Source organism: Grampus griseus (genome assembly GCF_964374135.1).
Source record: "Grampus griseus genome assembly, chromosome: 8".
In the NCBI taxonomy this organism is placed as follows: domain Eukaryota; kingdom Metazoa; phylum Chordata; class Mammalia; order Artiodactyla; family Delphinidae; genus Grampus; species Grampus griseus.
Genome location: NC_139002.1, coordinates 19,097,224 through 19,112,561, shown reverse-complemented (window position 1 = coordinate 19,112,561; position 15,338 = coordinate 19,097,224). Strand labels below are relative to the sequence as shown.

The 15,338-nt window shown below is 41.1% G+C and overlaps 1 protein-coding gene across 8 annotated transcripts in view; it reads right to left on the bottom strand.

Annotated features, from left to right (window-relative positions):
• Positions 1-831: 831 nt before the first annotated feature.
• The window catches only part of USP28 (ubiquitin specific peptidase 28), a 56,654-nt gene continuing 42,147 nt past the window's right edge, over positions 832-15,338 (bottom strand). For 4 of the 8 annotated variants that reach the window (XM_082660407.1, XM_082660408.1, XM_082660409.1 and 1 more), the window contains exons 14-26: positions 14,367-14,584; positions 13,339-13,409; positions 11,717-11,945; positions 9,659-9,853; positions 8,926-9,065; positions 8,579-8,764; positions 7,485-7,580; positions 6,621-6,799; positions 6,440-6,518; positions 5,553-5,632; positions 4,867-4,990; positions 3,217-3,412; positions 832-2,075 (exon numbers count right to left, since the gene is read on the bottom strand). In XM_082660407.1, coding sequence (XP_082516533.1) covers positions 1,900-2,075; positions 3,217-3,412; positions 4,867-4,990; positions 5,553-5,632; positions 6,440-6,518; positions 6,621-6,799; positions 7,485-7,580; positions 8,579-8,764; positions 8,926-9,065; positions 9,659-9,853; positions 11,717-11,945; positions 13,339-13,409; positions 14,367-14,584 — 1,969 coding nt within the window. In that variant the 3' untranslated portion in view covers positions 832-1,899. The remainder of the gene's footprint in view (positions 2,076-3,216; positions 3,413-4,866; positions 4,991-5,552; positions 5,633-6,439; positions 6,519-6,620; positions 6,800-7,484; positions 7,581-8,578; positions 8,765-8,925; positions 9,066-9,658; positions 9,854-11,716; positions 11,946-13,338; positions 13,410-14,366; positions 14,585-15,338) is intronic. The other 4 variants (XM_082660412.1, XM_082660413.1, XM_082660411.1 and 1 more) reach the window with 3 other exon arrangements.

Here is a 15,338-nt window from a genome sequence, read left to right as displayed (position 1 = left end):
CACTCTTAGCTTGAGACAGTTCGCTGACCCTGAAAGAAACTAAGCTGTACCTAAGGCAGCACCAGTACCCGCCATGGTGGTCTGAGTGGATCCAACACTACAGATGTACAGCTGTTCCTTTCTTCACCAACTGCAGGTTCTCAAAAGCTCATCAGGAAATAACTAATGTGGAAAGGTACAAAGCAAAAGATTTTACAAGACTTCCAAGGGCAGTCAAGCAGTTGTTAATACAGCACAGGCTATGAAGTGAGACACACCAAGGGTTAGTGTCCTGGCTCCACTACTTAGGACACCTATGACCTTGGGCAAACCATAGTCCCCATTTTCATCCCAGGGTTGTTATATAACTGTGCACAGTAATCAGTAATGACAGGTATTTAAAAGCAGAAGGCAAATGGTGCTACTGCCTAGAATTTTAAATAGTAAAAGGTAATCAATGGGTAAGAAAAGTGATTAATTTCCCATGAAACAGATCTTTGCAGTGAGCTTTAAAACACAAAAGCACCTCTGAATATCTGTAAAAGACGGCCTAACCATTAATTTAACCAAAATATAAGAATTTGGTTTCAAGAAAATAATTTTTTTGCCTTCTAAATCAGAAAAATTACAAAGTGGATACACTTACATGCAATGCAACTAGCAAATGAGATGAAAAGAGATCAGTCACCACTAGGTGCTGCTCAAGAAGTGACCACTGCCTTTCATTCCCATCAAGCTTCTCAACGCTCTAATCTGCCTTTCTCTTTTCAAGAAGAAAAACTGAAATGTGAGAAACGCTTATTGAGTCCATCCATTTCCAAAACAGAAAATATATATTTAAATAAAGGCCATACTGCATACCAAAGGTAAAACAAATACTTTTATTGCACATTTATAAAATCTGCATTGTTGTAGTAAGTGTTTTTCCCTCCCACGATTCCCTCATTAATCTTAAAATTTGGATACCCAATTTGGAGCCTTTTAAAAATTATCAAGAGGGGATATTTCTCTCTCTACATATACATATATATATAGATTTTTTTTTCTTTTTACAAACCCACATCCCTTATTTTTTAGAAGCAAAAAAGGGGAGGGGCATCAAAATGTTCTTCTGCGCCAGCAGCAGCCTTAGACATGGGTTTTGACAATTTTCAGACACTAGAAATTTTTACCTAAATGGTTAACTATGAAAACGTGATCTTTAGTCAAGTTTCACAATGTTGTTACTCCGTCTGAAGTCCTTAATGCCTTCCTTTCTTTCACTCAGGACTGAGTATGAGGTTTTCTGGTTTATTTAAAAATATAAAGTAAAAGAGAGAGAAGAAAGAAAGGAGAGGCAGCTTTCTTTTGACTTCTGAACATCTTACCGCCACATGCATGACCTTATGTTCTACCCACGTGTGAAAGGGTAGTGGTTCATCAACAACCTATCTTGTCATCTCCTGTCAAGAGCCAGGCAAGGTGTATGCTTCTCCTCTCTTGCAGTTAAGAATTTTTTAATGTCATCTGTATTTGATAAAATAACTAGTAGCTGTTCATATGGTTCAGGTTCTGATGAATCACCCTTCTACTCTGCTGTCAAAAACACTTATGCCTGAAGGATAATTTTAAAAGTGTCAAGAGGCTTAGAAAAGCCCAAGCACGCCTGTAGGTACAAGAGGCATTTCAGGTCTTCTGCCATAAATCAATACCTTAATACACTGGTTCCTGCCTTTTTTAGTGAAATCGCTTTTATGATTCTGTACCTAAAAAGTGCAATTTTATTTTCAATCCTTCTTTACATACACAGTATGGTTGGGGTCTGGATCTGAATCTTACTTTTCCACCTAATCCCCTTCCCAAGGTAAACACTGTGACAACAGACTTCTGTGCAACAGGCAGTCAACCAAAGACCAGGATGGGACTTGAACACGTGGGGGCTTATTTCACTGTCACAGTTGACACCCCTTGAATTGACTCCATGACAGCTGCAAACCTGCTACAAAGGTCATAGGGCGAATTGGGTCGAATAGTCGGAGGCTCCTTTAAGACAATGATTTCTGCAGAAGGATCTAGAAGTCTGGGTAGAAACTCCCCTAAGCACAGCTGCAGATTTTCTGTGGAGGAAAAATGGATGGTTACTATACAGCTAAATAAATCTCTGAGTAAAAACTAAGTCTGCAATGATAGGAGAAGGTCTTTCATATAGCCATCACCCAACCTGAAAGGTTAAAGCGTTGTTCTGGTCAGCTAATGACAAATGATGATTCCTTCAGGCCAAACCAGTAGCAAAGACCTATTTGCCAAATATACCAAAGTTTTAGGTCACTGTTTTAAGCCATGTGACGTGTGGCAGAATAACACTATATATTCACTTCATTACGGACACGTCTTCCAATCAATCATCCTTTAAAATTTGAGAAAGTACCATAAATATAATGTACCGTAAATATACTATTGCCATAAATAAAATGCTGCTCTTTTCCTTCAAGTAATTAAAATATACCAGTGTGTACACGGCATTATGTAAAGCTATATATCACACATGGTCTAAATAAAAACTGAAGACATTAAAACAAAATTCATAGCTACTAATTATTATAGAATTTTTCAATAAATATTATAAACTTGAACACTTTAACAAGTCAATGGAATATCTCTACATCAGTGAGACGCTAACAAAGAGGATTCGTATTAGGATACGTAGCAACTTTCTAAATCTATCAAACTCACCTAAAAATACCTAGCTTTAGGCTCCCTCTCCAAAATGCTTTGGACATGCACAGACGTTCCATTTACTAATTTGTTAACCTTGAAGGCATCATAGTTAATAATATGTTTATGTCTTGCAACTTCAAGTCACAGGAAAATTTGATTACGGCACCAACAGGTAATCAAGCTGCATAAATAGATTTTTATTTTTAAACTATAAAATTAAAGTTCAGATTTCGGCAGATGAAAAAGTAAGAGCAGTCTGACATTCCTGGAGAGCAGTGATTTACTTCAAAAAGAGCTGGCTGGCTGGCTGTGGAGGTGATTCAGCAGCCACAGAGGAGGTAAGGGGAGGCTAAGAAGGACAGGGGTGCAGGCTCCCATTCCTTGTTTCAATAGAGTAGATGTACTTTTGACTCTTGTATATTCTAGGGGATTCCAGTGCCTTAAAATGGTTTGACAACCGGTACTACAAACTGAGTCCACTGCAACTTCTAGAATTCTCAAGGGCCTTAGAAATTACTGGAAGTGGCAACAACAGCACACCTGCAATATCTTGCCCGAGGTAAGAGCACCAGTGGTTTCTCATGATCTCAATGGCATCCAAGTCATCCTTGGAGATGTCGTTATTAATGATAAGGTGAATGCAGGGAATGATCAACTCATTCATCACATTAATACCCTCTGTTACAGAGTGCTCATCATTTGTTTCAAAGAGAGAAGCCGCCTTGGCATTCAGCTCCTATAGATAAAAAACAGAGTAAACAAAAATAAAAGTCTGAAAGAGAAGATAAATACCTATTTTAGAAGAGCCTAAGCAAGTACTTCCCAAACTTCACTGTACACTGGAAATGCCTGGGGATCTTTAAAAACCACCGATGCCCCAACCCAAGCAAGCTGACTGACTGGTATTTGGGTGACCTGGGCGCTGGGATTTTTTTTTTTTAATGCTCCCAAGGTGATCCGAATGCAGCAAAGTCTCTGACCCAGTGGCCTAAACTTACAAGTCAAGGTCATATTTAACACCCGCTTCTATCAAAAGGCCTATTCAATGGTTCTCAATCTTCACTGAACATCAGAATCACCTGCAGAAGGCAAGCTGGTGCCCAGGCGCCTCCCTAGGAGACTGGTTTAACTGTCTGGGGAGACGCCTGGGTCCCAACCTTCTGAAAGCTCCTTAGGCGATTCTGACGCACACTGGAGGTTGAGAGCCAGAGGTGGAGAGACTCTAAATCCCTAGTACTGTCTCCCTGGGGCAGCTGAGTGGGATGTTCAAAATGTAATCTGTATTTGGTGATTTAAAAAATAAAATCATGTCTTTACTAAAATTTGGGTCCATCAAATCTACAAGGCCCTTTTTTCAGCTTCAAAGTGCCCTGCCATACCTATAACTGATGCAGGAACCCAAGTCTAATCAGAAAATGAAGCTTCTGAGATAAATACATGTCATGACTTAATCTCCTCCACTTGGTATTAACAGAAGCAGTGGGAGAAATGCTGGCCTGACTCCTCCCGTGAAGGGTGATCCTGCCGGGTGTCAGAGAGGCTAAAGGCAAGCACGTGGGTCTGGGAAAGCCGCCTCTGTAGTTTCTGAAGGACAAGCACCTGCAGGAACCCCTGGGGAGGCAGAGGGGACATGGGTCTCCTTCCCACGTGGCGGCCAAATGCAAAATAGGTCAGGAGAGATCTCCAGTGGTGTATGACGAGGATATTAACAGAATGGCAGGACCGATCCTGATGGTTCATACCTTTTAAAAAAAACTGGAATCTCTTTAGAAGTCACGAAAATGCTCATCTACTAGCTTAGCAGGGAACACAGGAAAAACACACATTTCTTACATGTTTACTCCGGGCCAGACACCAAGAAAACAGCTGAATAAGAAGAGGATCTGTGCTCAGGAACTCACAATCTAGTAGACAGGCCATGTGATAAAAGCTATAATGCAGTACATAGAAAGGGCACCGAAATGGGGATAAGTGATTCTCACCTAACTTCTATCAGGGGTGGAAGAAGAACGACATTCACTGAAGTAACTTAAAATAATTTGTTTCCATGTAAAACTACTCTTCAGAGTTTGGAAAAATCTAAAACCTGTTGGAGATTTTTTTTAAGTTGTATTTCTTCATGGCTTCAAGGAGCAGAGGTAAACACAATAGATAATTAAAAAGTTGTAAGGCTTTACAATCAGTACAAACCAGAAGGCATTTTCTTCGGTATAAAGCGATCACCGACTCTTTCACGCCCCGCCGGGGCCCCTTCATCAGCAGAGCGGCATTGCTCTGGTAGGCGTACACCAGGTAGGACAGCGCCTCTTGGTACCTTAGAAAGTGGTAGATGAAAAACAGCTCAGTGCTCCTTCCCCGAATCCAGGGCTTAGTCCCCACTGTTCCCTAATACAAGAATGCAACCGGCTGAAATGATGGAAAAGTCTTAATGATGGAGGCAGCATGGAGCACTGGGAAAAGCCTGAGGGCCAAAGACCACAGCCAGTCTCAGCTCCTCTGCAAACTGGCCGAGAAACCCAAGGCAAATCATGGAACTTCCCCGGGCTTCTGTTTCTCCCAACTATAAAACAAAGAAGTGGAGAGGCTCACTAAGGTCCACACCAACTCTTAAAATTCACTTTCTGAGTTCATTTTCATTTATCACAAAGAAAACCTGGCCATTATATCTCTCAACTAAGAAATCTATCATTATGTAAAGGATGAAAAAACATGTGTGATGTTCAGAGCAAAAGTGAAGTGAAACACTGGAAAAAGGTAGAGGCACAGGGTACATGTGAGAAGGGGGGTGAAGGTGCTGTGATCTTCTGAATTCCTGGTAGGCATCAATAAATAAGTGTCCTGACCAGTAATCTCAGTGACATAAGAGGCCAACTTACTTTCCTTTCTGATAGAGTTCCAGGCCTGTCAGGAGATACACAGACACCTTTCGAAACAAACTGTAATCTTCATGCCACTTCTGAAAAGGAATGACAGCCATTCATGATTATGACCACCACTACTTCTACCCTTTCCGCCACAGTAAACTTCAAACTCAGTACAAATACTCATTGAGCACATGTGGCCAGGCACAAAAACAGGAGACACAAAGGCTTTCAGATAATAAAGTATTCGACATTTAGAATTAACGTCTACCGCCGACCTTAATTTTCCATGTCTTGCTCCTCCCACCAAGGAACAGAAATACTCATTTCATATGAGCTTTAGAATTTAGGATCTTAATTTCCAACACCCACGTCAAAGTCATTCAGTTCTGGTATAAATGAACGGCCTCCCGAGTCCTGACAAAACCATCCAGATGACAGAAGACGGAGGGACACGGCCATTCCAACCTCACAGAACAACACTAAGCTCAGTGGGGGTGGTGACATACTTTAGGTGGCACAGGACAGTGTCTTTCCTACAACACGATGCCTTTTTTGAAAATCTGTAGTCATGCATGCATTTTAATGTGTAAAAATCTAATTTCAGATATAGAAATGTTAGAGAACTAAATTATTTAAAGCAAACCAAAGCCATGAATTCAAGAATTTTATTGCCCAGAACAGGGCTAAAGTGGGTATTTAAGAGAAATGAAGTGCTGATTCAGTCTAACAGAACAATGGAATAAAGAAACTGGCCATTCTAAGGGTAAGAAAAGATCATTCATTCATTCTCACCCAGCTTTCTTTGGGGGGTGGGCGGCGGGTGGTCAGTCTGTGATAATATAAAATTGTTGGTTTGGCCTTAATGTGTTTGCTTTGTAGACGTAAAGAGAAGATCTCACCTTGTACTCCTCCATATTCATGTCATCTGGACCAATCTCCTTCAATTTCGCTTGAGCCACCTTCATAATACTGATTGACCTGTGAACGAAGTTCAGAAAGCAATGAAAGCTCCCCCTTCAGAGGAGTTAGTCAAGCCAGACCCAGAAGGAAGGGTGGTTCACCGAAGTAGCCCCTCCTCACCTTTCATCATAGCTAAGATTTTTGTCTGCAAATTGTTCCAGAAGGGTCCGCTCTACTACCCTTTTCGGCGCTTCATTCTGGAAGAAGTAGACAAGCACATGCTGAAGTCGAGGATCACTGTGAGAGGTGGGGGTCTCTTTGGCGAGCTGATAGAGCCTGGAGTACTCTTCATGGAATGCCTGTTGAAGACAGAACTGGTAGTTAGAAAAGCGCACACTGTGACCTGCTACACACAGAAACTGACGCCTAAGCGCTACAGAGGTTTTCATCACTCTAAGAAGACTTTTGAGAAGTCCTTACTGAGACATGACAGAGGCAACTATGGAATCTGAAAGTTTCTTTCATTTCATAAGGATAAAACTCCTCTGGCACCACAGACATACTCACAAGAAACTCATCTTCCTCATCAAGTTCTCAGAAAAACAAATATTTAGTTTTAATTGTTTCAGGCATATCCTTGAGTACCAAGGACCTGAAATTTAAAAACCAACATGAATGCAATTTCTTCAAGTACCTTAAATTTTATTCAAGTACCTTAAAAAGCATGGCCTTCATTCTTATATTATGGCCCCCAAATTACAAAGGCAAGGTCCCATTCACAGCTTTATGAACAGATGGCTCCTAAGAACAACAAGAAGCCCTCCAGGCCAGGTGTAACACAGAACACCAAAGCCGCGTCAGTGCCAAGAGAGGAGAAGCCATCAGTGCTGTGAGATGGCTGGGTCGTTAGCTGGGCAGGAAAGGAAGTTCTATGTTTTACTTCGATGAAAACCTTTTAATCCCATTTTTTAGCATCTAAGGAAATTACTGCCCCGTGTTATGATACCTGTGGCATAAGGATGAGAATTCAAAAAATAGAGATACCTTAATAAGCCCTGCTTCAGACCCATCTCGGTCAAAGGTCTGACGGGCTTTAGCTATGGCCAGGATGACCCCTTGCATGGCAGGGCTCAGCATCACCTACCACAAGAGGGCACAAAACAGAGAGAAAAAGGAGAGAAGAAAGGTTCAAAAGAAGACTGTATGAAGGAAAGGTGAACAGACAGCTGCAGGGAAGCATGGCAGCGTGCTCCGTGGCTGGAACCCACTGCGAGGCAAGGCTCACACACCGGGTCCTACACACATTCACAGCCCTGGCCCTCTGCACAATGTCAAGACTTTGCCCAAGACAAGCTATTCCTACATATTCTAATTTAGCCAATGGATAAAGATGTATGTCTAAAAATACCTGCGCTGTGGCGCTGCTACAGAATCGAGTTAAATTACAACTCTCCGAGGGGAAGCGTCTGAGGCGAGAGTTCCAACTGAGTTCTAGAGTTTGGGTGTATATCCTAAACACACCAGTATTTTGGAGTTTTACTAGGATGAAGAGCACATTTTAAACAGTCTGGAAACTAGGGGATACACAAATAACACTTTACACAGTGACACTCTTACAATGATTAAAAAAATGCCCCACAGGAAAAAACAGAAACCTGAGGACAGGACTCCCATCAGTTAGTGTGTGGTGACAACTGTACAGGCGGCAGACAATGAACAACCTGGGATTCTACAGCTTCTCCCTAAAGCTTCAGAATTAAAAACACCTTCAAGCCACATCTGTTTTTTTGCTCACTGGACAACTGAAAACTTTATATTTGGAGGAGACACAATGGACTAACATGACCAAAGACAAAGACTCCTAAAGGCAATTTCTTTGCTCATAATACCAAACAAAAAACTAAATTCTGCCTTTCTGAGCCATCTGGACTCTGCAGCGGCCCTCATAAGGACAGGTCTGGGTAGATATATACTGGCAGCAGTGTACAGTGGTAACTGAGATAGGCCCTCTCGCCCATTATTTGCGTCAATGAGAAAACAGTAACTATTGCCAAACACCTCACACAACTATATTCAGTCACGTGAGAAGGAAATACAAGACTGACGACAGACAGCTAAACCCTGACTCATCTCTGTACCTCCTCATCATATCCATCTGCATCAGATCTAACCAGAATCCTTCCCACACTGGGAATCTCGACTTCAGAGACCTCAGCATTAGGCTGGGCAGCAGACTCTGCGTCATGAGCCTGTGCGGGCTGCTCGGGCTGCTCTGCAAGGTCTGTTTCCGGGGACATGGGCTTCTGGGGTTCAGCTTCCTTAAGCTGTGGCAGCAGAATGGAGAGAAAGAGTAAGAAAAAAACAGAAGAAATAAAGAGGGATTGGTTAAATGCAGCAGGCACAGGATAACAGAAATGCGAGAAACTGTGGTTGTTATTGCCAAGAGCCCACCCCTCTTGCACTTGGGCTTCTAAGCCATTCTCACCTCACTCAACGCTGCTTCCACACCACTCTTCTCGTAGGCGCGTGCCGTGTTTGCAATAGCCTGGGCGGTCTGCTCCTTCACGATCACGGCATGCTCGGAGGACAAGCAGCGAGCCCCGTGGGAAGAGGAGACTGAAGACTCTGATAAAGAACCACACAAAGGAACTAGCATCTGATGAGAAGTAACCTCTAGAACACTCTGTAAACGGCAAGCAGGATTGATACAAAGTTTCATGTGCAAACCTTCTAACAAACCTTTTTAAAAAAACCTATGCAAATTTCCCCTAGAAACTAGTGACTAAAAGAAATGGCTATTTTAGCAAGAAGCCACTGATGATGCTGTAAAGTTTAATGTGCTCCTGATGCTGTCATATTTCTTTATGCCAAGAAGCCTTCCTACAAACAACCATCTGTTAGGAAGATCACCTGTGGAGAATAGTTTTCATAAAATCTACCTATTAATCCTACGTAGTTTCTCCTGCAACCTGGGAAATAAGCAAAAAACTAAACAGAGTGAAAGTACAGGCAGCTAGTCTTTCTGCTCTTACTTCTGCTCAGCAGAAATGACAGTCTAGAGCCACAGGCTAGGCCGTCAGGTTGTGCAACACCAACTCTATCTGAACTCCAGTGGGCAGACCGTGGCACGGCTCACTCAGATGAAGTGCACGGGACTGGCTACTGGAGTGCAGCATGAATCCCACCAGATCACCGGCATAGATGCCCTTCTCAGGTACCTTGCGATGAAGAGAAATCCTGTGATGCTGAGCTGGTGGAAGACTCCATTTGAGGGATTTTGCAAGACTGCTCTTCTTCCCACTCCTCTACTTCCTGCTCAAACCTCCAGTTATCTTCCTGAATGTAATGCTTCAGTTCAACAGAGAGGGCTTCCACTTCTCCTGACATCTGATCTAATTCATTCGGGGCCGCCTCTGAGGAAGAACAAAGACGGAGTTTAAACGAAGTTCCACCAAGCAAAAGGTCTCAAGGAATCCAAAGGTCCTTTCTAGAAAGAAAGAAAATAAGACACTTTGTCTTTTTTTCTTACTCCTAATGAAAAATACATACACACGTACATAATCCATCTGAAGTACTGACAATATCAGGCCAACAGTCACAGCACCCCAGTAACAGTGCCTGGCATATTAGTAGGCAGGCACACTGAATGTTTGTTAAACGAATCAATCGACGATCATGACTAAGGATTTGGAATAGAGGCCAATCAGTGACAAAGTAGCAAGAACAAACCAAACATTTCTTGGAAATTGAGAAAATCATTAGATCCAATGGATATTTCAAGGTAGATAGTGTTATCAGTGTAACCAATGCTCCTATTACTGATAAGAATATCCATCTCAAGACGGTTAGAGATGAATTCCAAGACATTTATACCTCCTTAAGTTTCACACAATCAAGTGCTGTAAGAAAGCAAACTGATACAAAGGTTAGATGGTCAGTAATACCTGGTTCACTAAAGGCTATGATGAAAAATGGCAAGGATAGCAAGGACATATTAAATCTCATCTCTAACCCTGTGACCAAAACAAAACATAAAAACCTACAGCAGAATAGCACATCCATGTACTGGTTGCTATTAACTAGTCTTTTCACTAAGCAAATGACAGTTTCCACTTTTTGTCTGTTTCTGTAATATAAAAATGAGCCATACGTGTAACAACAAGGCTCCTAGATACCACCAACAGCCAGCACAATTATTTGTACAGTAACTCCCACGAGCAGCTGTTCCTGCTTTCACACTGCAAACATGCAATTACGAAGATCAGTTACCATTAAGTGATCATTCTCTCCATCGCTTATCCCTCAAGCACACGCTAACAAATCAGAAAGATCATTTGCTGCCCGGACAAAATGCCTTATGTGTTTTCTTACTTATGCAACACAGTGAAGTTTGAACACTAAAAGAAGATGCCTTCCATGATCTCAGATGTGAATGGAAGAAAGAAAGAGAGAGTAATATAAATGGAAAACAGCACAGAACCTGGAATCAGAATATTTCCTGGCTATAAGACTCCAGACAAGTGCAGAACCTCAGCTGGAAAATGTGGGTGATAAGAATTCCTGCCCTGCCTACCTCCCTTTTAGAGTTATAAGTTATTAGAGAAATAAAGTTTGAAAGTGTGCAATAAGGAGTAAAGTACCAACATAAATGATAATTATGATTGCTCTTAGCATTAACAGTAGTATTTTGAGAAGTATGAAACTGTTCAGGCAAATCCACCTGTAACATCTAGCTATTCTCCAAAGGGTGTAAAAATATGTGTGCAAGAATGTCACTAAAAGAAAAAAAAACTAGAGGCAACTTAAAAGTCTGTCAATGGGAGGCTGGTCTAACAGATTATACACATATTCCATGCAATGGAATTATTATGCAGTTGTTAAAAAGAATAAGTTGGTTCTATTTATAAAAATGTACAGATCACTAAGAAAAACAATTAATGAAAAAGAGGCAGAACAGAATGGAAAAATATCCCCTTTGGGGGGAAAAATTGGGTGTGGGAGAGATACCGATAAATAAAATCTAGCCTCTGCATAGAACACTTCTTGAAGACTACACATGAAACCTAAGAATGGATACTCGTTGGGCTCGAGGACGGAAGTAGGAGAGCAAATATATTTTTCCTTTTTAGTCTCCTTTATACTATTTGTATTTTTTAAATACGTTATTACTTTATAATAAATCTGAGTTAAAATTTTTATTTTAAAAGACAAGATTGTTCCCTTCCCTGAGCAGTACAGATTTCCCCCACCCCTGGCTTCTGTTAAGGTGTTTTTACCTGCACTGAAGTGGGGTAGCTTGTCATTAATGTACATCAGGCAGTAAGCACTAACATTTCTCAGGCCCCCATAGGAATCTCTTTCAAGTTCTTCCCAGGAAGACTCGGTAACAGAGATGTCGTTGTACTTGAGCCAGACTTGTCGGGGCTGATTATAGATATAGGCCCAGTAGTGTCCTGCATTTGCTTGTCCTTCATGAACAAGAACTGCATGCAAACGATAAGGCACCTGCAAATCACAAAGCATCAGGTTAAGCAAAATAATCTGACAAGACTTAGATTACTAAAATTCAAAAGTATACGCAACCATCAGACATCAGAAAACTGCCTGTTTATACATGTGTTTGATGTTAGGTTCACATCAAAACATCTTGTTGATTCAAGATGAACTAACAAAAACACAGCCTTGGAATCTCCTAATTACGTCTTGGTTCCTGAACCTTTAAAATCAGACAATTGAACCAGATGACCTCGTTGAGGCCTCTTTCAACTCTAAACTCCTATGATTATACATCTAAAACGAAAGATAACTGAGACCTATTTATCCCCTGAGTTCCAAACTCAGTTTATCTAAAAACAGAATCACCGTGACTACTCATGTTGAGAAGATGTTTACCACACTTGGTACCTACAACAAGTTTAGCAGCTATCTTGTTCTATGCCTATTTTATTTGTTAACAAAATCTAAGTTAGCATATTTCATTATTAGTCGGTCTCGTGGTCTCTATATTTCTTCTTGCAAGTTATCATCCACTTATCTGGGGGTGAAGACCCTTTTAACGACATACTTGTTTGTTTCAACATGTGAAAAGCCTTTTTTTCCCCCAATATGGGGAAAATAGAGCAATGCTTAAGTGCCAAGTAAGTACTGGTGAAAGAAAGTCAGCCATCGAACCAAAGTGAACTTACATTTAATCAGTACCTTGACATGTTTTTACTGGTGGTGAAATTTTTTAAATAATAGAAGAGAGAAAATGGGGATCAGCCAAGATTTACATGATGCATTCCTGCTGTGCAACACAACTGTGCCTCCACGCGACCCAAGAAACAGAGCTCTCCTCCCGCGGCCTATCGTTCACACAGAAGCCAGTGGAGGGCGTGCCCCAACTGAGGCCTCTTTCCCCTCTCTGCCCAGAATGTTACTCTAAACAAAAACATATGTGGAAACTAAAATTTCTGCCCTGCCTACCTCCCTTTTGGAACTACTAGAGATATAAAGCTTGAAAGCACGCTGCTAAACAAAGGATCACTAAGGACCATGGTACTTTGGAAAGGATGGGGAACCAGTCCCTGGTCAGGTTTCCCCCACTGCACTACTTAAATTAACCATTTTATGAGAAGTTTTTATTAATATTTAATGACAAACTTTTCAAATACATGAAAAAAATACCATGTGGCAGAATCAAAACAAATACATTTTAGGTTCTGTTGGTGACAGAAGATACATTGCTTTTTTTTAGCCTAAAATATAGAATAATAGCTATTTCTTTCCTAAAGTTATTTTTATATCTCAGGGAAGTTTCCATTCAGTTTCAAAGAAAACCATCAACTTTTCTTTTTGTATCTACCATTAGCACCATTAGAACATGCCTTGACTACCTTCCCATCAATTTTCATTCTACCTGACGGAGGAGAGGATCACAGTACATCTGCTCAATAGTCTGGGTAGTGCTTGCAATACAGTTCTTTAAATCTGTTAAGAAAAAGAATACTAGTTAAAATGGTTTCATTACACGTCACCCAGGCAGCTTTAGCTCTGCAAAGAGTACTGCTGCTCTGCACCTGGGGTTCTGACCAGTTCAACTTCACTCTATGAACCACGAAGAAGGACGCAGTTTTAAAGTAGGTGGAGCTTTAGGTTACAAAGGCTTTTAGTTTAATATAACTACATTAAGATTTTTAAAAATCACCTCTTATAATTCATACCAGAATTTCTTAGAGAGAAAACAGTTTCTAGAAAAAGAGCTTAATGGGGCACTTGGGTGTAAAATATATGTCCCAGGGACAGGACGTGAAAGGAGAAGGCACAACAAAAGGCAGGGCCAGGTTTGTATGAATAAGAACCTGGGAGGAATCTAGATTTGTATTATTTATTTACTGCTCCCTAGATAACAGGAGAAAGAAGGGGAGGAGGGGAAGTCTGAGCAACAAGACAGCGAGGCCACAGGATTTTCGGAACAGAATCTGAGCAATACGATTTTACACTGCGCGCATTACTCACGTATTCTTTGCTTCATTAACCTTCAATAAAGCATACTTCATGTGGAAAAGACTTTAAAAGTGGTAATTCAGGAAAACAAAATTCTAAGTTTGGGTCAACTGAAGCCAGAGTTCAGATAAACTATGGGAAAAGAGAATCAGCAGACGCAGAAAATTCTCAGCTAAAGCTAAGTGTCATGAGTGTCCAGGCTACCCAGGACTCCCCAGAAATTCTGAGGAGGGAATCCAGGGGGGGAATCTTTCCATGGTTGTAAAACAGACGTGTGTGACCCAATCTCACAGGGAACAAAAAGTACCAAAGAGGTCACAATCCCCAAAATTCAACAGTATACATGGCAATGGCAGGACATGTACCCAAGGTACCTAACTTCCACATATTCAAACAAACAGAAAAGGCAAAGAGTAACTGGGAAGTATTGAAAGAGCCAACCTTGTATATCTTGTTCAATCTCGCTCCTCCACCTCTGAAGGCAGGTCTTAACAAAGTTTATCTCCTCATCTGTGACCGTTCGAGGAGCTGGGTGTGAGGGCATTTCCATGGAAGATCGGGAAGGTGTAAGTGGCTGATTCGCCACCTTAGACTTGTGTAGAGAACCTTCAGAAGAAAAGGTACTTTCATCATCTTGAGACGTGCTCTCTTTACTTGTACTGAAGGAAGATAAAAAACATGCTCAGATGATGATTTCCAAAATACGCCTTGGCCTAAATTAATGCACTTTCTAAAGCAAGCTGCTACGTGGAGAAGTACACCTATAACTTAGTGAGTGTTTACTCTGCAGTTACTGAGCCAAACCTTTCCTTTACATGCATCATCTCATTTAACACAACTTGCTCATGAGGCAGGTACTATGACCATCCCTATTTTACCAACTACAAACCTAAGATTTAGAGAAATAAAGCAACGTATCCAAGTTCACCCAGCTAGTAAATGACAGAGAGGGATTTACACCCAGATCCGCCTGGGTTTAAGAGTCTATGCCTCCTACTCTCTAACCACTTGCCTTTTCATGAAGAAAGGATGAGAAGGAACATGGAGAAGAGAAGATTGGGACTGGAATAATCAAGGAATCAACTATAGTGTTTCCAAGATGCAACTGACTAAAGTGAGATGGATAGACAGATACAGGAACAAAATACACAGAAGAAAAATAGTATCAGCTCAACATCCAACTCACAGGAATGCAAATAGGTGGCCCCCTGGGAGAGCACAGGGTACAGGACTCAAAGGCAGACAATCTCAGCTCTACCGCGCCTTAGCCAAATACCCAAGGCAAAGTTAGTAGCCTTAGGCAAGTGATCTAATACCTCAGCTATGAAATGTGGGATGTTAACTTCTTTACATCGTTGTTGTAAACCAAGAATAAAGTATGTAAAGTAAATGTTAATTTATCTACTAATTAAC